A 26581-nucleotide genomic window follows, 5' to 3' on the forward strand; every position below is an offset into this window, starting at 1 on the left:
AGCTCTTATCTCCAGCATCTGCAGTCCTCACTTTCTCCGACACAATACAGAATAAGGTGACACTCATTTAAAAGTGAGATACACATGAATTTCTTCTCCCAAAAGGTAGTGAATGTTTGGAATTCTCTACACTGGTTTGTGATGACTAGATCATAAGGGGATTTTTAAAAATATTGAAGAATTGACAGCTATGCTGAGATGGCACAGTAGAAGAGTTGAGGTCAGGAGCATACGAGACATGATCTTGCTGAATGGCAAGGGAGGCATGGGAGGTCAAATGGCCTGCTCCTATTTCTTATGTTCAAAGCAGCAAAATATCTGAAGCCTGAAATCTGAAATTAAAAACAAAAAAAATGCTGGAAGTACTCCACAGGCAATATAGTATCTGTGAAAAGAGAAAAGCAGAACATCATGTTAAAACATTCTCATATATAAAATTAAGATGTCACAACCTCATTTGGAGTTATGGCTGCAAAGTCCCAGAATTTCCATAAAAAATGAACAATCAATGGTGCTGATTACAGGTCAAATGATCACCAAGATACAGTATCAGAAAAACCTGTTGCTCCTTGTTGGCTATGTTCACTCTTTGTAGGCTATGTTCACTCTTTGTAATGATAGAGTTTTGGGTTAATTGCTTCCTAATTGTGCAATCTACTCTCATGTAAAAGTGGGTGCAAATGATTTGCTAAACAACTGCAAATTTACGACTTGAATACCTACTGAGGAGAAAAAAAATCCAGTCTCACTTAGATTTGACTCAACTGCACATTAGAATGCATGGAATTTGAAAGGAGTGACCCGCAGATTAAAAGTTTTGTAAATCACTCTACCCAAACTTTATGGGTGATGGGAAAGCTTTTGTTTTGCTGAGTACTGGGAACTCAATTTATAATTTTATATATTTAGTGATTGGTTCCCCCCCGCCGTCTCTCCACTTTTCACAACATATTGTAAAATTGAGTCAGTTTGCAATAAACCTTTAAAATCAGAAGTACTAAGAAGTGGTTATATTACCTGACCAATGATTTTAAAATCCTATCAAAAACAAAATTAAGGAAACAAATCTGGGAAAAAATCCTCCACAATAAATCAGGATGGTTATCCCACGTTGAGTCAGAAGCAAAAAAGAATGATGGTACTTCTTGACCTATGTTATAAAAATACACATCATTTATTTCTGTTATGACCTTATTGCTCTTTCACCGAAATGAATAGAAATTCACATTCAGAAACACTAGCGAGGAAAAGAACATCGCATTCCCGGTAAGAGTTGTAAAATGATGTGAAACGTTTTCAATTATAGGAGATGGGATATTTGGTGCTGTTTTTATGGGTTGTGGAAGGAGGGAGTATCGTTTTGCTCCTGAGGCCCAGCCGCCATTTTGTGAGCAAGTAACAGAAAGGGAGGAGAGACCGTGCGAAAAGGAGGAGCTTCTCTCTCCCTCCTTCCTCTATCCTTCCCCTGAACGACCCCTCCCTCTCTCTCTTTCTTTCTTCTTCCCCCCTCGCTACCATACTCCGTCATCTTGTGCTGACAATCCTCGATCCTTTTCGGTATTATTCACGGCGGGAAGTTGCTGCCGCTGGAACGCGTTGCCTCCTCCTTCCTCTGACGGGACCGTCAACGGCTTTTCTCTCTTTTGAAAAAAGAAGAAGCTCGCGGTAACTCCAACCGTCGCCGCCGTCGCTATCAACATCCATCCTTCAGCTCTCTCGGTCTGTCTCTTCGTGCGTGTTAGTGTCTGTCTTCAGGGGGTGTGTGTGCGATGGACGGGTAAGTTGATGGTGGCCTTTTTCTCTCTTTGTTTTTTTCCCCCCCTCCCTCTAGGGCTGGCGCCCAGGCTCGACGCCACCTTTCCTTTTGGATTACTGTGCTTTATGAATTTTTTTTTGTCGGTCTTGCTGTTGCTGTACTTGCCTGGCATTTGATGGTTCTTATCGATCAGCGATGTAGGGTAGTTTCGTTGAGTTTGAAATTTAGATAATTGTTTTTTTTTCCTCTCCAGCTTATGGAGTATTTGTCGAAAGATTTTTTTTGTGCCTATGCTTTTTGTCCCTTTCTCAGGTTTTTTTTTGTTTCTGCACATATTAGTAAAGGCTAAACTACGTGTGGACGTATGGAGAATATTTCATTGACTTTTATGTTTGGAAAACACTTTTTTTGCGATCCCAAAAGAAGGAAGAGAATATGTTAAAACTTCTAGAAAAGAAGTGTGCGGTTTATGACTAGAAGCGAGAGGATGTGGATTGCGAGTGATCATTTATTTTCTGGTCGAGTATGTCTGCCTTGTCTGGATTTTTTCCCCCCCCTGTCTCGTTTTGTACAAGGGACCGTGTTTCATTCAGATTGTAGTTTGTACGTTCATACAATGCTGCCGAGTTGGCAGGAAAAACTTGTCTTCACCCTCCCAAAAAAACAAAGCATAGAGACTTTTGCTGTTCTCTCAACTCGAAGAGCTTCATCTGTACTCTCCTTTACCTTTTTTAATTTAAGGAAATACTGCGATCATAAACCCTAAGCAGATCTTTCTAAAAAAAATCTGTTCCTTTTTTAAAAAGAAAATTTACTTCCAATTTTAGTTTTGTAAATCATTTCCCCCTATCTCTTACTTTAAGTTTCATTGTATCACTGTGTATAAGTAACTGGAGCTTTAACTTTTTTTTTCTCATGTTCTCTTTTCCCCTTTTCCTTCCCTACAGCATTGTCACAGATCTTATAGCAGTCGGTTTAAAGGTAGGAGGCTTTTCTCTCTTTCTAACTTTACTTTTTTTCCCTTTTTTTATGATTTCATCCATCCCTTGTGTGAGAGCTTGAAGAAGTTCAACCTCGAGTCTTCCTGACTGTGTTTCATTGTGTTGTGCTGAGTGGAATTTTTTTCTCTCCCTCTCGTTCACCGTCACCATTTTCTGGTAGGGCTGTTGTTTCGTAACAGCTTCTCTCAAACAATTAGTCATAGGGTTGGCAGAAATTGAGTAGTTTCTCTTGACTAAGTGATTGTAAGAGTCCAAAAGATTTTTGAAATAATTACTGATTAGTGTACATGGTCACTTTTTTTTGCTGAAGCTGCTAGCTAAAGCAATAGACAAATAAAAAAAATACAACAACAGGAAGTATGTGAATAGTTTGAAAAACTTACGGGTTTTTGTATATCCTGCCGGGTTGGTAGTTTTGTGGTCTTATTGATTTCTTTAATGTGCTTTGGATTTCCAATATGGCTGTATGGTGGATTTTCCTGTTTTTTAAAAAAAGTGTGAATGATTTTTGTGAAACAGGGTTAGTAGTTTTAACACGTCAGTCTTGGAAAAAGTGTTTGTGAAAATCAAGGGTGTGTTTTATTCAAGTGGGTGATCCAGATTGTGAGGTAGTTATCTCTTGGGACATTGCGTTACCAGAAGTCTTTGAAGTTCTTTGATTGTTCCCTTTTGCTTGTCATAGTTATTGATTTGTGTACACCATTCCCTGCTTGATAGATTCCTTAGAAGGAACGATACTAGAACACGTTGGTGTTGTGCAAAACAGTTAAGCATTAAGAAGCTCAGATGGCTCAATAAATCCTAAATACACACTTCGAAATAAACCTAATTTGAATTTGGTACATTCCAGCCTGTGGTGTTCGTGTAATCTAATAGTTTCTTTTGTTTAAAAACGAGCTTCAGGCTAGGAAGCCATTTTTGCTCACCTTGAATTTGAATTGAGAATTGTGCTGAAATGCAAGCTGCACCACTCAAGATTTGATCATGGGCGAAAATGTATAAAAGTGATCATGCAGCAAAGTTAAAAATCACACACCACCAGATTATAGTCCAACAGGTTTAATTGGAAGCACACTAGCTTTCAGAGCGTCGTTCATTCACCAGGTGATAGTGGAGGAGTTGTGTGATTTTGTTTTAACTTTGTACACCCCAGTCCAACGCCAGCATCTCCAAATCATCATACAGCAAGGTTTGGATATCTTGAACTCGACAGAATAAAACTCCAAGTGAATTTGACCATGGTACTCTTGAAATCATTCCCACTTGATAGCATTTTTTTGAAAAAAGTGTGAAATTTAATAATATTCCATTGATGTGGTTTCACCAAACCATATTCCTTGAATCTTTTGTTCTTTGTTTCCACTTTGCTCCTTCATTTGTGATGCAACCATTCTTTTTTTTAAAAAGTCCTCCTGTTTACCTGTACATAAACATGAAGCACTTCTGTTCTCTTTTTGAAGACAGACAATAAACAAATGCCATGTAGTGTAGTCAAGGAGAAAAGTTTTTGGTGTCCCATCTTATACAGCCACAAGGGGGTATACAAGAACCCAACCAAGTTGTGGTGACTTGGATGCAAAAGGAGGCTAAAATGGGACTATTTTTCCACTGTTTTGAGGGTGTGTTGATTTTTTTTAACATCCTGTGCCGTTTATATCTGTGCGAAGATTTTATTTTTCAGCATATTTCACAATGGTTGTTGACCGTTTTGTTCAATTCCATTTTGTCTGATGACTTGCATTGAATTGAGTGGTTCGTTGCTAAGTGATTTTGAAATAAAGTGAGTTATTTTATAAAGTTTCAATAAAGTGAGTCATTATGCTCCTGAATTTACACTACTGCCTGGGAATGGAACTGTTTTCTGTTTAGGTAGCATCAGTGCCAAATGTTATGTGATCAGACTAAATAGATATAGTAAATATGGCTTTTTAAAGTCAGATTACGAGCTTCTCTACATGCTTCAGAGCTAAATTGAGATTTCCATATTGAAAATATTTTCTTGTAATTTCCATTTATGTTGAATGTTGTAAAGTTTATTTGTGAAGCACCTGAGGATTTTTCAATTTTTTTCTAATCCGATGTTAGTGCACATCTATGAACAGGTAGGACTTGAACCCAGGCCTCCTGGCTATATAAGTGCAAAGTAATGCAGGTTTGCTACTGCTATTTGTGTTGAATAATCACAAACATTATGCTACTAAAAACAGAAATAACCTCTAAACAGCGATCTGTTTAAATTATAAACAGAAGCATGCTTCAGGAGAAAGCGAGCACAGCAGATGCTGGAGATCAGAGTTGAGATTATAGTGCTGGAAAAGCACAGCAGGTCAGGCAGCATCTGAGGAGCAGGAGAATCGACATTTTGGGCATAAGCCCTTCATCAGGAATGAGCTTGTGGGTCAGGGTCAAGAGGTAAATGGGAGGGGGTGGGGTTTGGGGGAAGGTAGCTGAGAAAGTGATAGGTGGATGAAGGTGAGGGAGAAAATGATAAGTCAGAGAGGGGAGTGATGGACAGGTCTGGAGGGTACTGCCGAGTTGGAGACTTCAGACTGGGATAATACGGGAGGAGGAGAAATAAGGAAGCTGTTGAAATCCACCTTTGGACCCTGCAACCACACAGGATAAAGGTGGAATATGAGGCATTCCTTCTCCAGGCATTGGGTGGTAAAGGTTTGGTTGTGGAGGAGGCCTAGGACCTGCATGTCCTTAACAGAGTGGGAGGGGAAAGTGAAGAGTTCAATCACAGGACTGTGGTGTTGGTGGGTGCAGATGTCCCAGAGATGTGCAAGGTGTTCTGTCTCCCCAATGTAGAGGAGACCACACCAGGTGCAATGGGAATGCAGTAGACAACATTGGTAGAGGTACAGGTAAATTTCTGACTAATGTGCAAGAGTCCCTTGGGGTCTTGGATGGTGGTGAGGGGAGTGATGTGGGCACAGGTTTTGCACTTCCTGTGGTGGCAGGGAAAGGTACCAGGAGTGAAGGAATCGTGGTGGGAATGGTCTTTTCGGGATGTTGATAGGGAAATGTATCTCTCGTAGTGGGGTCTGTTTGCAGCTGGTGGAAGTGGCGGAGGATGATGAGTAGTATATGGAAGTTTGTGAAGTGGAAGGTGAGGACCAGGGGTTTCGGTCCTTGTTGTGTTGGGAGGGAAAGGGTTCATGGGTGGTGGTGCGTGAGGTGAAGGAGAGCTCTGGAGGACATCGTCAAACACGTGGGAAGGGAAGTTGCAATCGTGGAAGGAGGAGGCCACCTGGGACTTTGAGGTGGAATTGGTCATCCTGAGAACAGTTGTGGCAGAGGCAAACGAGTTGGAAAGAAGGGATGGCGTTTTTACAGGAGGTAGGCTGGGAGGAGGTGCAATCTAGGGAGCTGTGGGAGTCAGTGAGCTTATAGTATATAACTATGGTTAGTCGGTTGCCAGACACACTGAAGGAGAGGTTCAGAAAGGGGAAGGAGGTTTTTGAGATGGTCCAGGTGAATTTGAGATTTGGGTGGAAGGTGTTGGTCAAGTTGATAAAAAACTGCTCAGCCTCCTCATGGGAGCACGAGGCAGCGCCAATACAGAGCAGATGGTCTGTGAACCCCAGCACTGCTCGTTTCTACCTCCTTCCTAAGGTGCATAAATCCGAATGCCTCGGTTGACCCATTGTCTCAGCCTGCATCTGTCATACCAAACTCCCCTCTTCCTACCTTGACACTGTCCTGTCCCCCTTAGCCTCACCTACCTTTGTGACACCACCCATACCCTTCACCGCCTCGAAGATTTCCATCTCCCTGACCCCCAATGCCTCATCTTCACCATGAACATCCAGTCCCTGGACATAGCAATCCACTATGACGAAGGTCTCCAAGTCTTCCATTTCTTCCTATCACGCCGTCCCAACTAGTACCCTTCACCGACACCATAATCTACTGGCTGAACTGGTCCTCACCATCAATAGTTCTCCTTCCAGTTCTCCCACTTCTTCCAAACCAGAGGTAGTTTTGGGCACCCACATGTGACCCAGCTATGCCTGCCTGTTTGTTGGATTTGTGGAACAGTCCATCTTGCGCAGTTACACTGGCACCACGCCCACTCCATTCCTCTGCTACATCGATGACTGTATCAGTGCCGCCTTGTGCTCCCACAAGGAGGTTGAACAGTTCATCAACTTTACCAACGCCTTCCACCCTGACTTCAAATTCACCTGGACCGTCTCTGAAACCTCCCTCCCCTTCCTTGACCTCTCTGTCACTGACTAACCGCAGTATATACTACAAGCCCACCTCCTCCCATCTTACCTCTTGTAAAAACGCCATCCTTATTCCCAACTCCTTCGCCTCAGCCGCATCTGTTTCCAGGATGACCAATTCCACCTCAAAGTCCCACACGGCCTCCTTCTTCCACAATCGCAATGTCCTTTCCCACATGTTTGATGTCTTCCAGTGCCCTCCTCCACTTCACACACCACCACTGCCCCACTCCACCCAACACAACAAGAACCGATCTCCCGGTCCTCGCCTTCTACCCCTCCGACCTCCGCATACAACACACCTTCCTCTGCCACTTCCACCACCTCCAAACGGACCCCACTATCAGAGATGTATTTCCCTCCCCACCCCTATCAAAGTTCTGCAAAGACCATTCCCACCACGACTCCCTCATCAGGTCCACAGCCCACAACCCATTCCTGGTACCTTTCCCTGCCACCACACAAAGTGCGAAACCTGCACACCACTCCCTTCACCTCCATCCAAGACCCCAAGGGACCCTTCCACACGAGTAAGAAACTTACCTGTACCTCTACCAATGTTGTCTGCTGCATCCTGTTGCACCCGATGTGGCCTCCACATCATGGAGATGGAACACCTTCCTGCAGATGTTTCAGAGAAAATCTCTGGGACACCCACACCCACCAACCCCGCCATCTGTGGCTGAACAATGCTAACAATTCTCCCATCCACCAAAGACATGCATGTCCTGTGCCTTCTCCACCGCCAAACCTTTCCTTCTCCAGGTGTTGGGTGGTAATGCCTCATATTTCACCTTGTGACCCCTGTAACCACACAGGATAAATGTGGATTTCAACAGCTTCCTCATTTTTCCTATCTCCCATATTATCCCAGTCCCAAGCCTCCAACTCAGCACCACCCTCTGGACCTGTCCATCACTCCCCCCTCCTCTGGCCTGAAAACATGCTTCAGTGTTAGTCATTTGACTGAACTTTTCTCACCAATATACTTAATTGAGGGGAAAAAAAATTGCTTCCTATTTGTTTTGCAAAATAATTTCGGCCAAGAACTTCAATGCTTTCTGTCAAAGAAGCTGAATTTCATTGGGCAAGGATAGATTTAGACACCCGACATCATTTCTACACAAAGTTACTCATTGTCTACAACAAGGTTTGTTCACAAGAGTTCCATTTGGAAGAGTTGTTGGAAAATTCCATTGAGAAGATTGTGTCCATTATAACAGAAAATGACATTTTCTGTCTTGGTGCGTCTCTCATTGTGGCTTGATTCCTTGTACAGCAGGTTGGGCTGAATGTGGAATGTAAAGCATTTAAATTGTAGCAAATTATAATGCTAATGTTGTTTGTCACAGCTAAACTGAGGCTGAGGATAGAAAACGATGAACACAGTTGAAATGAGAAACTGCCACTTTGCTTTGTCATCGAGATTTAGTGAAAATTACGAAAATATTTTGTTTTGGTATTCCTGTTCATATATTCAAATAATATGAATTGGTTTTTTGTAACTGGTTTATTAAAAGCTTAGTAATATTTGATTTATTGTCACATGTATCGTGTTACAAAATAGTGAAAAGTTTGTACAATGTCACCAGAGCTATCTTTAAAACACAGAAAAATAAAGCCTGAGAAATGAAGAAATAAAGTAAGTGTCCAACTTTATAGTCCTCCTTGTAAGTGCTCAATCATGAGCCTGGTGATCAGGCTTAAATTGTCTTTGCTGCATCACTGCTGCAGGAATGAAAGTCACTACTCTTTGGTGCCATCTTGCCTCCACTGATTCCTTCACCACTGAGTCCTGCTGGGCCTCGCCAGTGCAGATGTCACTGATGCTGTTGCGTATTGCTTCAAGCTACACTCAACTCTACTTCTGCCATGTGTCGGCTTTGGGCCCGCTTTGCTGATGCAGCTTGATCTCGTACTGGGGCCAAACGTGCCCTGCTACCGCTTCCACGAATCTGCAGAGGAAGCGGATGCTGGCAGGATCCCAAACTCCCCTCTGCGTCAGCGCTCAGACTGCTTTGACAAAGCAGGGGCCGCTGGGAACCCAAACTCATACACCACAAGTGCAGGCTGCCAACCCTCACCACGGCCAAAGTCTTGAAGAGATAAGTAATTTTTTTTCTCCTGTTCTATCAGAAAAATGGATGAGCCCCAAGACGTTATTCAAATTTTGCTATAAAATATCTAAACATCTCTGCTGAAACATCTTTCTTGAAAGTTTAGGTCATAGCTTTTCTATTCCTGTTTTCATCTCCCTATCAAGGTTGCAATAAATAATGGGTTCAGAATCCTTCTTAGTAGCATACAGTTAAATACTTGCAATTATCTTTTGTGTTTAAATTCTTTCCACTAACATTAATGTTATTCCCTACAAGGCATTATGATCCTGCTGGTTCACGTGACAATTGCTTGTTGTTTGTTACATGAAAATTCCTGTTTTCATGTCACTATCTATTCATCTTTTATTTACATATCCTTTTTATATCATGGCTCGTGAAAATTTCTTGATTAGAGAAAGGATGGAATAAAGTTATCCATTTTGTTGAATTGGTACTAAGTGTGAGTGTCAGAATTTGATGTTTGGCTAAGCCACAAGTGTTTTTTGACTGTTCTGGAGAGGAAGTGACTTGTGAAGTCGTTAGAATGTTGCAGCTGAAATGCTCACTGCATTTTGTTAAGGACTTTTTGTGAGCTTGCAAGCTGATGTGCATCTGTTTTCAGATGTTGACATTTTGGCAACATCCAATGTTTGGTTAATTGTCAAATTTTGGATCATTATCCCATGTTTGGCTTATTTTACCTTGAGAAATCATAGTTTTTTTTTAACTTAAGTTTATTTTTACCATATAGTTGTCCATGATTTTTTTTTCTAGTTGTCCATTATATAACGGACAATGTATTTGCCAAGTCTTGTGGGTGTTAGCTTTGAAATATAGGGGAATGGCATCTGATCCAACTCATACTAATATTGATGAAACCTGTTCTTTATTTAATTAAACCTTCCTTACAAGATAGATTTTTGTGAGCAGTTTCTCAAACTTTTTTTGAAACTGAAGACTTTTAACCTGTAATGAAAAAAAGTCATCTGTAATAATTTGCTGATCAGCCTGTTCAGACATGTTATGATGCGCTCTGCAGCACAGGGGACTTGAACCCAGGCCTTCTGGCCCAGAGGTAGAGACTCTACTATTGCACCACAAATGTTGCGTGTGAGGGAAATCGGCCATTTAGGTACTTCAAGCCTGTTCAGTTGTTCACTTCAATCATGGCTGTTTGTGCTTTGCTCCATGTTCCTTGAAGTCTTTACCTTTTACAAAAGTCTGTGTATTGTTTAATTGTGATTTGGAGATGCCGGTATTGTTAACTGAACGTTTTAATTGGTCATGCCCATAAAATCTTTGTCATTGGCTGTATCCACAAAGACTGCCGCAAAGAACCAGGCTATTCATCTCAACTAGATTATGTTGTGTTTGGAAAGATCTTCTCATCCCAAGTATATGGTGGTCCCACATTGCTTTAACCCTTTCCTCCTTTCATTAGGTGTCGTGAGGTTCTTGTGATTTCAGTGCACCTCCTGACTTAATTTGTTTTCACAGGCATTGGCTGTTGTGCATTTTCTCCAAGTAGTTGGTTTAAGATATAAATTTTTTTAACAGAAACCCATAAGTCACAGAATAAAATTTGTGGCTTTTTTTTAAAAAGTCAACACTCACTTGGCAACTATGAACTCTGGTAGGGGAACAAATAAGATTTAAGCCATAAATGCATATAGTTTTGTTAGAAACTTTCTGATGTACTGTGCACATTCTCCCCATGTCTGCATGAGATTCCTCCCACAGTCCAAAGATGCACAAGTTAGGTGGATTGGCCATCCAAATTGTTCATAGTATCCAGGGATGTGCAGGCCAGATGGATTAGTTATGGGGAATGCTGGCTTACAGAGATGATGAGTTGGGTCCGAGTCTGATGCTGTTCAGGGGGTGGGTGTGGACTCAATGGCTGAATGGCCTACTTCCACACTAAGGAAGAAGCATTCTATCAAGTCTCAAGCACTGATCTACACACCCAAAACTGACTTGGTCATATACAGAAATATTAATGTTTCATTTCTATCATTATCTCAGTGCTCATCTTTTGAATGTACATTTTAAAATACTTAATTGCACTTACTAAAACTGCACTTAGCAATTTCTTCAGTGCCATTTCATGAGCTAATGAGTGACTGCAATGCACTTCCTATAAGTCAGCAATTTAGTTACATCAATTGAGAATCCATGCTTCCATCAGTGGCTTCCTTTCAAGACAGTACATATTATTTAATAAGTACTTCACTCTCAAGTACAGTGGATCTGTACTAATTGGCCACATTGCGAAGTTTGACTGACTTGAAGTCTGATCTTGTGAATCAACTGTACAGTGGTATTTAGGAAGTGAAATGCCAACAGAAGGGTTACAGGTGACATTTATAATTGTACAACAAACCTTGAGTGAACTCCTGTTAAATTGTTGCTCTGCCTCTTTTGTTCATGACCAGAAACTAGATTCCATAATCAGAATTAATTTTTTATAGAGAATTAACAAACCACTTACAGGAATGGCTTTTATGATTGATATATTCTAAATTTTGGGCCTTTGGAGAAACAGCTATACAAGTTTGCTTGGTAATTATCCAGGAACCAGTGCTCATAGCTCAAACATTGCTATTTTGTGGTGTTTAATGCCATGTGAACTACATATTCCTTGTTCTCAGAATTGATTTAATTGCTGTTGTCATTCCTGGTGAGTGTTACCAATTGCACATAGTCAGAGTTGTATTGCATGGCAACAGACTCGTCCTTGCCAATATCCTAAATAATCTAGTCCCATTTGCCAGCATTTGGTTCATATCGCTTCAACCCTTTCTATTCATGTGCCCACCCAGATGTCTTTTAAATGTTGTAATTGAACCAGGCTCCTCCACTTCTGGCAGCTCATTCCATATGCACCACCCTCTGTGAAAAAGTTGTCCCTGAGATCCCTTTTAGATCTTTCTCCTCTCACTTTAAACCCACTCCTCTGAGTTTTGGACTCCCCATCACAGGGAAAAGACCTTGTCCCTTCCCCCTCATGATTTTATAAACCTCCAGAAGGGTACCCCTCCATCTACAGCCCTCCAGTGAAACTAGCCCTTGCCTATTCAGCCTCTCCCTATTGCTGAAATCCTTCTTTAATGATGTTGCCAGGATTGTAAATCATTGCTGAAACCTTTCATGGTTCACAACATCCTCCCTATAGCAGGAAGACCACCTGCAGCATCCCAACAGTGGCCTAACCAATGTTCTGTATAGCTGCAGCATGACTTACCAACTCAATGCTCTGACCAACAAAGGAAAGCCTCTCAAAAGCTGCCTTCACTATCCTATCTATCTGTGACTCTACTTTCAAGGAGCTATGAACCTGCATGCCAAGGTGTCTTTTTTTTTTCAGCAATGCTCCCTAGGACCTTACCATTAAGGATATAAGTCTTGCCCTGATTTGCTTTTCTAAAATGCATCATGTTAGATTTATCTAAATTAAACTCCATCTGCCATTCCTCAGTCCATTGGCCCATCTTGTCAAGATCCTGTTGCACTGAGGTAAGCTGTCCATTACACCTCCAATTTTGGTGTCATGTGCAAACTTGCTACCCATACCCCCTACGTTTGCATTCATATCATTTATATATATGACGTAAAGCAGTGGGCACACTTCTGGCCATAGACATCCAGTCTGAAAAGCAACCCTCCACCTCACAAGAACATCCTGACTGTGATGTGAATGATCGTTTGAATCAGTATTTATACTTAATGTTTGTAGAAAGCATGGTTTTAACTTTTTTTTAAAAAAGGCACTGAAATGAGAGCTGTTTTTAAATAAAATCTGTTTGCAAGGTTTTGCTGTAACTTTGAAAGCAAATAATGTTACTTATTTCAAACATCCTGTTAATAAAAAGCTTGAACAAGCAGTAATTGCATTCTGAATTGCAAATGATTTGAAGCTGAGGGGATGTACTGATGTACCTTTTGCTTGTAACAAGAAGTTGATTTGTCTGTTATTTAGTGACCGAGATCTTTTTGCCTGACGACAACTGTGATTTGGTTATTAGGTGATTGAACAACTTGGTGAGGGGTGTTCATTTGCCTTGCTCTCGAGTAGTGGCCATGTTCTCTGTTGTCAAAACTGTATATAAACCTGAAGAAAATGAGTTTGTCATCCTTGCCACAGTCGTTAAATGCTCTGATTTAACTGATAAGTCAGACTTTTTATCAGGGAACTAGTTACAATAATCTCTCATGAAGCAGTGGAAGCAGTTGGAGCAAGGTAATTGAAGTACTACACTGGTCAGCAGAGTCATAAAAATAATTTCAAAACAGTACCTGGAAACAAAGACGACCAGAATATCTTTCCCCTCTGTCCATAACCTATTTTATTCTGAGTATACGGGGGAGAGGGTTCGTAAAGGGTGTAGAGTTTTAATTAGAGTTAGATGGCAATAGTTTATAATTGTTTATCTGTGACTAAAATCTGATTACCGAACAAGAATTAACCTTTTATACAAGGATAGAAATCTGGCTCCTGTTTGTGACCTATGTTTGAAAGTTGAGTCAAGTTGGAAAGTAAGTATTTTTAAAAATCCTCAGTTTTTGAAACAACTCCAGAAGCTTTGTTTCCAGTGCTACCCTGGTGAGTCATAACCTATTTGTTGTTCATGCTTCCATTTTTCTAATGGAAGTGTACCATGTGTTTAAAATTTTAAAAGCTGAACATGGCCTTAGGATTTGAACTGTTCAAATTATCGAATATGATGCAGTTTTTATTTTAAATTAACTAATTATTTACAACGCTTCCATAAGATTACTCCAGTCCATAGGTTTATTTTGCCTAAATGTGAAGTCGTCATAGTCCTACTGGATAATGTGGTAGCTTCTCATAAGAAAACGAAAACTCTTGATTTAACCTGCAGGGTCAGCACCCCTCAGGTTGGAGAACAGGATGAGGAGGTGTGTTTCTTTTTCATAGTAATATCAGCCAGTATGGGAATTGAACCCATGCTGTTGGCAACATTCTACATTGCAAACCAGCCATCCAACCATTTGAGCTAACAGATCCTGTCTAACAGTGATGCAAAGTTGTGATTAGTTTGTTTTTTCTGGGCAGGTCACACTAATAATGAAAACAGTTGACCTTTGTAGATTGCTGGCCACCATAATCACACCCTTCATTTGAACAGCTTTTGCCAGAGGTCAGAATGGCCCTAATAGCTGGAATTGAAAAAGTCTTAGCCAAATGCTTAGTTTTCCAACTCCTATTTCACAGCAGTTGGAGTAGCAAGGAATTAGACATTCTGATAAGTCTGCTTATAGGTGGCTAGATGTTGTACTGCAACATAAACCAGTGATTTTCAACCCTTGGTTGTGCCATCTGGGGCTCTTAATAGGAATTTTTTGGCCAAATTTCCTTCTCTCTTTTGAAGGACCCAGTAGCTCTGTTTAGATGCGATTGTGGTTGTCAGGTGCACCCTTGCTGATCAGTCATAGCGATTTTTCTAACCATTATTCATAGACTTTGTAAGTATGGGAAGACTGCCACGTAAACCTTGTAATGAAAGGTCATTGATCTGAAACTTAAGGTTATTTTGTTGACACATGTTGCCTTACCTGCTTTTGAGTGTTTTATGTTTGTTTTTGTGCAATGATGATTTTCCCCATACCTGATGTCCAGCTAGGTGTAGTTCTAGCAGACAGTGTTGGATATCAATCAAATGTCATTGAGTTTCCCAGAATTGTCTAGTTCCAAGATGTAGCTGTCTCGTATTGTCGTATGATGCGAATGCAGAGATATCTGGCATGGGTTGCTGGGCAGTGATCAGATGTGAAAACCCTGAATGATGATGATTCTCCCAGCTAAATTAGCACAGACCAATATTACTTTGTTTTGGAAAGTTTTGTTTTTGTTCTAGAACATAGGTAGTGTTTTTGGTGACAAACTTTGACACTTGAATTTCTTCAATTATATTTTGAATCAAGTTGTTAAATATATTAGTGTCTGAGATTCTGTATTGTATGTTGGCAGGTTTGTTAACAAGAATTGCAATCTGAACTGTTTAAAAATGTGCAGGTCAAATGTGAACTTGTTGTTCATGTAAAATGATTCTCATGTTTCACTTTGGAGATGAGTGATTGGAATTTTGCAGTCATTGATGTGAGACCTTCATTAAGTTTGCACTTGCTCACAGATTTTCAGCAGGGTTTCTCACTGAAGTTAATAGAAATTGTACCACCATCTAGAGAGGTGGCAGAGCTAAAACTTGCTCAAAGTGAAAGAAATGGACTTTAGAGATAAAACGGTTGCCTTTTAAATGTTTAAATCCCTGGGAAATAGGCCAAGTCTTTGCCCTGGGGTGGGGGAGTCCAGAACTAGATGGCATAGGTTTAGGGTGAGAGGGGAAAGATGTAAAAGGAGACCTAAAGGGGCAACTGTTTCTCACAAAGGGTGGTACGTGGATGGAATGAGCTGTCAGAGGAAGTGGTGGAGGCTAGTATGATTGCAACATTTAAGAGGCATTTGGATGGGTAAATGAATAGGAAGGGTTTGGAGGGATATGGGGCAGGGTGCTGGCAGGTGGGTTGGGTTGAGATATCTGCATGAATGAGTTGGACTGAAGGGTCTGTTTTCATGCTGTACATCTCTATGACTGAACTTTGAGGGCATGAGACATTGCAGTCATAAAAGTTAATTTCCAATAACCAAGAGGTTGTTTGGCTTAATTGAACTTTATCAAGTTTTTTAAAATTTTGGGAATACTTGGAATGGACAAGCCCCAACTTTGCTGTTTTAACAATTGCCTATCTTATGTTCCATATGTTTCAATTAGAAATCTCCAGGCTGGGTATGGTTTTTGGTAGAGTAAGGTAACTCAAATTTCTTAGTTTCCCATTGAAATTTACATATGCAATTACCTGGAAGTCTCTGAAACGCACTCTTAATTGAGTCATTTAATTACTTAGTAATTGGAAATCTGTGAGCAAGTGTAAATTTAATGAAGGTCTCTCATCAATGATTGCAAAATTCCAACCACTTCTCTCCAAGATGAAACATTTGAATCATTTTACAAGAACGGCAGATTCACATTTGACCTGCACGTTATTAAGCAGTCCAGACTGCAATTCTAATTAACAGCCTGCCAATATAGAATCCTAGACAGGTTAAAATATTTTTAAAAACTTGACTCGAATATAATTTTGAAGCAATTAAACTGAGAACACTACCTATGATCCAAAGCAGCAGCAAAAATTTCCAAAACCATTTTCCGAAAATATCATGTGAAGTAATATTGGTCAATGTTGATTTAGCCCGGCAAATAATTATTTCAGGTTTTTCATGTCAGACCATTATCCTGCAAACCCTGCTGGAAACCTCTGCATGTGCACCATAGATCTATACCAGACAGCTAGCTTGAACTAGACATAATTTTTGGGAACTCGCAATAAAGTTTGGCTAAGACTGTTCTGACTTGCTTTCATTATATGCTGCCAAAGTTGGAAATTTATTTCACAGGTGCAAGTTGTGTTGCAGTCTAAGTGGCTTATAATTTGATTGTGATTTTCAAATAAGCTTAATTAAGACAACTTAAATCTGTACGGAATCCCAAGTCAATTTCAGTCTCTGAGAAGTGTTATGTTTGCTTTGTAGCTTTAAAAGTTGTCAATAGAGTAAAATTGAACAAGTGCAAAAGGGACATTTTTTTTAATGCAGATTTCTGTCTTTAAATGATGAACTTTATGTACTGTCTGGTTATAGGTCTTGGCAACAATTTCCTCCAATGTCAGCTATAGTCGTAGAGATGTACAGCATGGAAACAGATCCTTTGGTCCAACTCTTCCATACCGACCAGAGATCCTAACCCAACCTCGTCCCATTTGACAGCACTTGGCCCGTATCCCCCCCTAAATGCTTCCTATTCTTATACCCATCCAATGCCCCTTCAATGTTGCAGTTGTACCAGCCTCCACCACTTCCTCTGGCAGCTCATTCCCCCCCCCCCCCCCCGCACACCACCCTCTGAAAAAGTTGCCCCTTAGGTCCCTTTTATATCGTTTCCCTCTCACCCTAAAGCTATGCCCTCTATGTTCTGGTCTTCCCCCATCCTAGCGTAAAGACTTTGTCTATTTATCCTATCCATGCCTCTCATGATTTTATAAATCTCTATAAGACTCTGATGCTCCAGGGAAAACAACCCAAGTCTATTCAACCTCTCCATATAGCTCAAATCCTCCAGCCCTCAACATCCTTAAATCTGTTCAGAACCCTTCCAAGTTTCACAACGTCTTACCGATAGGAAGGAGATCAGAATTGCACGCAATATTCCAACAGTGGCCTAACCAATGTCCTGCACAGCAGCAACATGACCTCACAACTCCTATATTCAGTGCTCTGACCAACAGGAAAACCTACCAAACGTTGCCTTCAGGATCCTATCTACCTGCAACTCTACTTTCAAGGAACTATGAACCTGCACTCCAAGGTCTCTTTGTTCAGCAACACTCCCTAGGACCTTACCGTTAAGTGTATGAGTCCTGCTGTAAATTGCTTTTCCAAAATGCAGCACCTCGCATTTATCTAAATTAAACTCCATCTACCACTCCTCAGCCCATTGGCCTATCTGATCAAGATCCCGTTGTAATCTTCTTCACTGTCCACTACACATCTAATTTGGTGTCATCTGCAAATTTAATATGACAAAAACCAGTGGACCCAGCACTAATCCTTTTGGCACACCACTGGCCACAGGCCTCCAGTCTGAAAAGCAACCCTCCACCCCCATCCTAGTGTCTTCTACCTCCTAAGCCAGTTCTGTATCCAGATGGCTAATTCTCCCTGTATTCCATGAGATCTAACCTTTCCTGACAGTCTACCAGAGGATCCTTGTCAAACAGCTTATTGAACTTCATACAGATCATGTCTACTGCTTTGCCCTCACCAATCCTGAGTTTTTTTTTTGAAGAAGTAACAATCGAGTTCGTGGGAAATGATTTCCCATGCAGAGATATGCTGACTGTTCCTAATTAGTCCATGCCTTCCAAAATATGTGTGAATCCTGTCCCTCCAGATTCCCCCAAAAAGTTGCGCACCACCCATGTCAGACCCATTGGTCTAGAGTTCCCTGGCTTTTCCTTACTGTCTTAAAGAGTAGCACCACGCTAGCCAGTCCTCCAGTCTTGTGGCATCTCACATGTGACTATTGATATCAATATCTCAGCAAGGGACCCATCAATCACTTTCCTTGCTTGCCCCAGAATTCTAGGGTACATATGATCAGATCCTGGGAATTTAACTACTTTTATGTGTTTCAAGACATCCAGCACCACCACCTCTGAGATGGTCACATGTTGAAAATTGCCCACATTAATTTTGCCACATTGTATGCCTTCCATGTTCTTTTCCACAATAAACATTGATGCAAAATACTCATTTAGTATCTCCCCCATCTCCTGTGGCTCCGTACACACTGATCTTTGAGGGGCAAGTTTTCCCTAGATAGCCTTTTGTCTTTAATGTATTTGTAAAATCCTTTTGGATTCTTCTTAACCCTATTTGCCAAAGCTAATGTCCCCCTTTTGCCCTCCTGATTTCCCTCTTAGATATACTCCTGCTGCTGTTATACTCTTCTAAGGATTGACTCAATCTCTGCTGTCTATACCTGGCATATGCTTCCTTCTTTTTCTTAACCAAAACCTCAATTTCGCCAGTCATCTGGCATTCTCTCCATCTCCCAGTCATTCCTTGTATCCTAACAGGGATATACTGTTGTAAGAACATTGGGTAAAATTTGGGTGTGGTCAGTTCATTAGAGATCTCATTATATACAAAGTTAAATAAAACTTTGATCGCTGTTTCCTAAGCCATGCATAGCAGTGCCACCAGGTAAGGTTGTGAGAAGATTATGGCCTTGCAGACTTTGAGGAAGCAATGGTTGCTGTAGAGATTAGACTGATAACTGATAGCTGTGAGACCTTGCTTAAATCCTTGCAGCAATTTTCCCCCCTTCTGGCAAGGCTGGCCTTGTGGACCACTGAGACCCAATTTGTTCTTGCGCAAACAATATTCTGAACAGGGAGTTTCTCTGTCTTGTTGAGCATTCCCAAAGCACAATCTCAAAAGCATCCACTGTGCTTAACAGAACTAGCTTTGACCCTTGTTTAGCAAGTCTTGGGTCTTGTGTGTCAAATTTGAATGACTCAACTTGGAAGTAAAAACTCAACTGGAGGGCTATCCCCTAATTAGCGACGGCTGGTACTTGACTTAATCTGAGAGGTGCTAAGCTTTGAACAAGGGGAGAGGTTGAGAAGCAGAGTCCTTCATGGTAACCTCACCCAAGGGGATTGAACCCATGCTATTGGCATCAGTCTGCATTGAAAGGTAGCCACCTAGCCAACTGAATAAACTGACCCTGTATGGACTATGATGAGAATATTGGTCGCATCAGATGGTTGGTGGAATGACTGGATGCTGGGGAGGTGAAATTTAATCTGGGAAAAATATCAAGTTATAAAATTTGGTTGGAAGAACCAAGGGTAAAATTCTTGTGATACAGGTGCCTTCACATATGTGTATTCTGATTCAAACAGTTAAGTCAACTTGTGAAGTGGTTAAAAAGACACCCAGGATCCTTTTGTAGAAAGGTAGTATAAAAACAGTTAACCTTGAATATTCATAAAACATTACTTTTAACCTCAGTTTAATTTTGTCCAATTTTGGAGACAATGCTTCGGAAAGTAATTGAAAGCATGCAGAAACAAATTGCAAAGATAGCCCGAGGGAGGAGGAACATGAGTTACGTGTATAGATGGGTGTGATGATGCTATGGCTTTGAGATGTTTTGTTCCTTTTTTTTGGAGAGATTTTGAGCCATAAGTAATGAACTGTCTCATCCAAGTCAGTAATGTAAATAGTTTGAGGGGTCATGGAGGTGTTTTTAATTGTTGGAACAATTAAAATTGTTGGAACAACAGAAGCAGTATGAATGGTTGGAATTATGCTCCCATAGAGCAAGGGTTTTAGTTTAACTTTCAGTAGTTGTCAGGGTTTGAAGTTGGCTGTGGAAGTTGTTAGATCTGTCTTGACCATAGCAAATTGCTGGAGTTCTCTCAGCTGCTTGAATCATGTGAGACTACTTATTTTACTGAATTTCTCTTTGCTAAGAGTGTGTTTATGGGATGTTACTGTATTGGAACATTTGCTGTTTAGTGGTGAAATAATCTAATTATTCTGTGAAGTTTATCGATAGTGTTAAAGTTGCACCAATTCTTTCTTTTATTTGCATTTTAACTGGGATTAAGAATGAAGTGTGTTTTGCTTCAAACTGAGTGGTGTAGCCAGCCAAATTACATGTGGAACACAAGACCTTACACATGCCTTTTAAAGAAGAAAATGTTAGGGTTTAGGCTGAGTCCTTGATATTTGAAGGGGGTTTGGTCTGGTCTATAACATCGGTAAAGGTGGGTCTGTTTTTTTTCGGGAAGGTGATTTTTACTAAGTGCTCAAATCGTAAGTCTGAACAGAGTAGATCTGTCTTTTTGAGCTGTCAGAATCAGGGTATTAACTTTTTTCACAAAAAAAATTGAGGCAGCATGAAAAGATTTTTATGCTATAACCATATGGTGCAAGCATATTTGATTGTGATTTTCAAGGGAGAATTGAATGGTTAGAGAAGACTAAAGACCATTTTGTGACAGCTATAAAAAGGTGTGGCACCAGTTGAATAGCTCTTATAGGGAGCGGTGACAAGCACAACTTGCCAAATGGATGCCTCTTGCGCTGAATTAATTATATAGTATTAATATTTAATCCAATAAAATGTAGTTGCTTGATATGTGGCAGGAATACCTATGGTTTATTGGCAAACATTTTGTAAGGTTACCTGAGGAAAATATTATGTGACCCATTGGGGTTAATTGATTCTGTAAAGCATTAGTGAACAATAGCCATCTCAAAGTAACTGAGCAATTTGTTAAGGAAATGGATTTGTTTTGAAGGGCTCCACTCTGTAATCTGATTTCTGCATGCTCGTTGCTGAGTCATCAACTTAGCATTGAGTAGAAAGAATTGATCTGTCTGTATTCCATTATGTGTAGTTAAGAGTTCATTTGGAAGTGCTTTCTGGGGTGAAATTTAACTTGTTTTCTTATCAGATGGGGCACTGAGTATAGTTGCTTTCTTTGAAAACTATATTGAGGTGAAAATTCAAAGCCATATGATTGGAGATATATTTTAATTGTAAAAGTGAAGCCAAACATTTTTTGGTTTAAAACTGGATTTCTACTTTTCCAGAGGGAGAATAAGACACATTTAAGGGTGAAGTTCTTCCTGGTCCTTTGTGTGAATAGATTCTTCTACTACTACAACAGATGCCTTCATCTAAGTTGGGATTTAAGTTTGTGGAAATGAGTCCGTTCTTGCTACGGGTAGGTTGTGGCTCTAGCTTGTATCGCATCTGTTGGACTAGTTGGTGTATTGGACCAATTCACCAAAATTGTACAAGATGTTTGTCTTTCAAATTTTCCAAGGCAGCATTTTCCCTTTTCACTGCAGTAACCTCCATTTAAAATTAAGTTTTAAGTCATTCTGCTTTTTAATATTGCAGAGCTACTAGAGTCAGTGTTTGTCTTTAGCTTTGGGAAGATTGTTTTAGTCATTTTCAACTAAGTCTCCTAAGGGCTGTATGACCCAACAGCACTGGTTTTGAATGGCCTTTCCCGCTCCTTTACCATGTAGGGTTCATAGTAACCAACATCTGTCTTTCCAGTTTGACTGACTGACTTGTATGTGAAGCTGCTCTTGATGCATCTCATTGCTCCTCTCCTGAGCCCTCCCTCACCATGAAGATTCAAAAGAAGGGTGTGACTAACGAGAGTGAGGAACAGGAAGTTTGCAGAGAGAAAATGTCTCAGCAGCATGTGTGGTAATGAAGGATTTAATGAAGTAGATTTGTTAGGACAGGCAGTATCTTGAGAAGGAGGCTGAATGATCTGGAGAGCAACATGCATGATGTAAATAAAAATTGTGAGCATGTTTTTTAACTTTATATACAGCACCTACCAAAATGCAGGAATTTGGCCATGTTTACTCTTTTTAAACTTTTTTTTCTGATGGTAAAAGGCTGACAGAACCTAACGATAGTACAGCTTTTACATTGAATATGAATAGAAAATCTGATTCACCTAGTTTTTTCACTTCATGTTGTACATTTCAGGAGCGTCATTAAACTTTGTGCAGGTACTTAGTGTTGTCTGGTCTTCTGCCTCATTGTATACCTAAAGAATGCAGTTGTAATTTAGATATTGTTGAAATGCAGGATTCAGTGAACATAAGCAGCTGATGATGATGCATAAAGTTAGACAATAGGTGCAGGAGTAAGCCATTCTGCCCTTCGAGCCTGCATCACCATCCAATATGATCGTGGCTGATCATCCTTAATCAGTATCCTGTTCCTGCCTTATCTCCATAACCCTTGATTCCATAATCCTTGAGAGTTGTATGGAATTCCTTTGCCAAGTGAATTACCTGCATTGGGATACTGTTCTGTGTGGTTTTGCAATTGTTGACTGAGTTTATCTGGTGAATATTTAAGGCATGTGGGTTTTGGTAGAATTTGTTGTCTAGTTCCTAGAATGAACTGATATCAAGTCACCAGGTAATGCAGGGGGCTGTGCAATTCACTCCCTTAGCTCTCTCTAAAGGAAAGTTGGCAAAGTTCACTGATTCTGCTTGTCACTGTACAATATCTCTCCTCCCCCCCCCCCCCCCCCCCCCCCCCCCCCCCCTCCTCCCCACACCATTCTGGAAAGGACAATTATGACATGTACCAGTCCCACATTCTGCTGCTGGGATTGTTATTTTGCTGCTGTTCCCATTAGTTTGCAGGAAATAGTGGATTCATCACTTCAAATTAAAAGAAATGTATCTTTTTCTCTTTGACTTTTAACAGGCCTTGGAGCATTTTATGCTCCCAATTTACTTGGTTAAATTATTCTGATGGACCTGTGGCATTTCTGGAATTTTGCTTTCCAATTTCTAGTGTGCAGTTTGCTTTGGTGATCTCTTCCACTATTTCTGCCTTTGTCATAGTGGAAGTTAGGGAATTATTGCAGTTGATCTCCGGAAAAGTGAGGGGGCAGACTTGTTTGATTGGAATAAATTTTCTAACATTATTTGGCTGAAGCATTTCAAGTTCATTTGTCTTATTAACTGCCACAGAAGTGAATATCAATGAAAAGAGGAGTAATCTGCCATCAACCTGGTTCATTTCCCCTTTGCTCCCTACCCCCTGGGAATATCAGGCTGGCAGAGATTTTGAATATAATTTTAATAGAGGAATAGCTTCCATCTATGAACAAGTTTATAATAAAGCACATGAGATCCGCAATGCAATGACACAAAAACAAATAGGATCAAAATTGTTCGCATTTTGAAATGTACTCTGAAGTGGTTTATCTTTAATGAATTATTCATGTGGAATGTATTATTATGAGTCCTGAGCTGCATTGAATAAATCATTAGGATTATACATATGTTGAGGTCCATTTTGAATTTTGTGTATATGTTTTATCATTTTGGCCTCGTAATGATCAGTGGTTGGTTTTCCTTCAGAAATGTTTCCAGGATTGCAACTCATGTTGAGTTTCCTTGGTGCTATACTTCATCAAAGGACCCATGTTGTCAAGGTTTGCTTTCCTTGCTGGGCTTCAAGAAGGTAATGGGAGAAAAATGAATTAAACTTTTTTGCGAAGATCTAATTTTATGAATTTGGGCCAAAAGAAAACAGTTGGGACAATTAAAGTTTAGTGAGCGTTTTCTGTCAGGTGTATTACTTCATACTTTCAGACCTTGTTCCTGAGTGATATCCTATGTTATACAGAGGAATCTCTATTATCCGAAGGACACGGGTGCGGAATTTTTCATTCGGGTCATCGATGCATGGCTAGCTATGTTATCCGGCATCAGGACCTTGCGATCTTGTTTGGATCAACCAAAAATCGCTGAATCAAATGATGGATACTCAAGGTTCCTCTATATTCTGTGGTTCAATAATATTGTGCATATTGACTGTGTACATGGTATCAATATGGACACTGTAGCTTGGAGCTAATTTTTCATTAAAAAATATCGCGTACTCTGGCATCCTTGAATTTTCTGAAGTATTTTGGTCAGTCAATTGAAGTTAGATGGTCACTTTTTTAAATGTAGGAAATTATAATTGCAAATATTTTGTGCTGCATCGCGGCGAATGAGATCAATATGAATTGTTTTGGTGGTACTTAAGGAACGAATGTTGACCAGAACACAGCCACCTTGCATTTCGATGCCTCTGATCTTTTACTTCTACTTGAGTAGGCAGAGTTGTAATTTGGCATTTCCTTTCAGAAATGACACTTAAATAATGAAACCGTCCTCCAAACTGCATGGAGATGTCTATCAAACTGTATGCTCAAATTTTAAAGTAGGACTTGAAAACTTCAATGCTTGACTTGCATGAAAACACCAGAGTTGTACCAAAGTTGACACCTAATTCAGCTGCACCTTTGATTAATTTTTGATGTCCATCAACTCTTGGAAGCAAGGCCTAATTTTTGAGTTGCAGTTTGAAAGATTAGAATATAAGAATTTCAATTTCATGGAAGCTTTATAAGCTCGTACTTGTTAGTCTTTTCCTGCATTATTCTGGTGTTATGGAAAATCTTTAAGTATCAAGAGATCTAAACTAATCTTAGGGATTTGTGCACTTGTGGTTTTGGGAAGTATCAATTGTACCCAATCTGTGCAATCATTTGCAACTGTAGAATGTGTGTAGTGGCACTACATGAGGAGGAGAACTAGAAGTAATTTGCTGTTTTGCTGGTGTCTCTACCAGGGAGTCGTATAATACTGATTAGTTAGAAAATCGAATGTGTAATTAGCTATTTTTAATTATTGATGAATTTGCTGTATAAATTTTCATTTAATGCTTAGTTCTACCCTTTTTGAACCACCAAACTTTCTGATATTAAAATAGATTTTGTGAAGGTTTCATATCTTTGTGCAAATGTTCAGTATGACACACTACGTATTATAATGTATGCCCAAGTGAGGGCTGCAGATGCTGGAGATCAGAGTCAAGAATGTGGTGCTGGACAAGCACCACAAGTCAGATAGCATCCGAGGAACAGGAGAGTCAATGTTTCGGGCAAAAGCTCTACACCAGCAATAAGGCTGGGAGTCTATGGGGTGCAGAGATAAATGGGAGGGGATAGGGCACGGATGGAAGGTAGCTGAGTGTGATAGATGGTTGGAGGTGGGGGTAATGGTGATAGGGCAGAAGGAGGGTGGAGCAGTGAGTTCATTCAGTTTGTTGTTTGAGCAAGGAGCTTGAGTTACAGCCACTCGCTTCTCATTTTGACTAGGGATCTGATTACCTTTTAACTTATGGCTTTACTAACCGGTGGAAGAGGAATTTGGAGCAGTAGAGGTTGGCTTCATGGATTTTGTTGTCTGTATGACCTGTAACCCAAGATTACACATCATTTAACAATTGACATTTTTTTTCAGTTGATGTCTACCCAAAATAACTTGCATTTTTTGTAGTGTTGGACATGGTTCAAGTTTTGCTTTGTCATTTTATGTAAACTATCATAGTTCAGTGTTCGTGTGTCAGGTGGAGATTGCGAACTTTCTAATTGGCAATTCAATAAAATGTTCCCTTTCTTATGTATTAATAAGGATCATCAGAGTTAAGTTTCATTATAAGCTGCTACTTGTCAGTTGATAAAATTGCCTCTTTTCTTACGACCCTCATCATGGACTAGAGGATGGAAAATTGTTTTGGTGGGGAAGTGACTGTTGCTGGCTTGAACAGCACTTTCTGTCCAATTTTTATTGCAGCTTTTATTGGAGTGGCTTGCTGCGACCATTTTGCAATTTGATCATTTTATGCAGGTTTGGCGTCACTTATCCCATACCAGGTGAGAATGACAGATTTCCTTCCCTGAAAGAAATCAGTTTGGCTCCTACATGATCTCAGCTTGAGGTTCTGAGAACTTCACACCTGAGATGCTCTGTGCTGCAGTGATATGTGTGAAGGATATAATCACTGTTCATGGATTCATAGTCTCACAGTATAGAAACAGACCTTCAGTCAAACTTGTCCATGCTGATCAGATATCCTACGTAAATCTAGGCCCTCAACGCTTGCTATTCATGCATCTATCCAGGTGCCTTTTTAAATGTTGTAATTTTATCAACGTCCTCCTCCTGGCATTTCATCCCATATACACAGCACTGTGTGAAAAGGTTGCTCTGGTCCCTTTTATATCTTGCTTCTCTTACCTTAAACCTGTGTCCTCTAGTCTTGGACTCCCCACCCTGGGGGAAAAGACCTTGACTGTTCACCCTATTAATGCCCCTCATGATGTTTTAAACCTCTATAAAATCACCCCATAGCGTCTTAACGCTCCGGGGAAAAGACATCTAACCTATTCAGCCTCTCCCTATAGCTTAAATTCTCCAACCCTGGTAAAACCCTTAAATCTTCTCTG

The 26581-nt window shown here is 40.3% G+C and overlaps 1 protein-coding gene across 3 annotated transcripts in view; it reads left to right on the top strand.

Moving 5' to 3' along the window:
- Positions 1-1410: 1410 nt before the first annotated feature.
- The window catches only part of ptbp3 (polypyrimidine tract binding protein 3), a 118943-nt gene continuing 93772 nt past the window's right edge, over positions 1411-26581 (top strand). For 2 of the 3 annotated variants that reach the window (XM_060839309.1, XM_060839317.1), the window contains exons 1-2: positions 1411-1777; positions 2704-2737. In XM_060839309.1, the coding sequence (XP_060695292.1) occupies positions 1770-1777; positions 2704-2737 (42 nt within the window). In that variant the 5' untranslated portion in view covers positions 1411-1769. The remainder of the gene's footprint in view (positions 1778-2703; positions 2738-26581) is intronic. The other variant, XM_060839327.1, reaches the window with a different exon arrangement.

Source organism: Hemiscyllium ocellatum, chromosome 2 (assembly GCF_020745735.1).
Source record: "Hemiscyllium ocellatum isolate sHemOce1 chromosome 2, sHemOce1.pat.X.cur, whole genome shotgun sequence".
Taxonomy (NCBI): Eukaryota; Metazoa; Chordata; class Chondrichthyes; order Orectolobiformes; family Hemiscylliidae; genus Hemiscyllium; species Hemiscyllium ocellatum.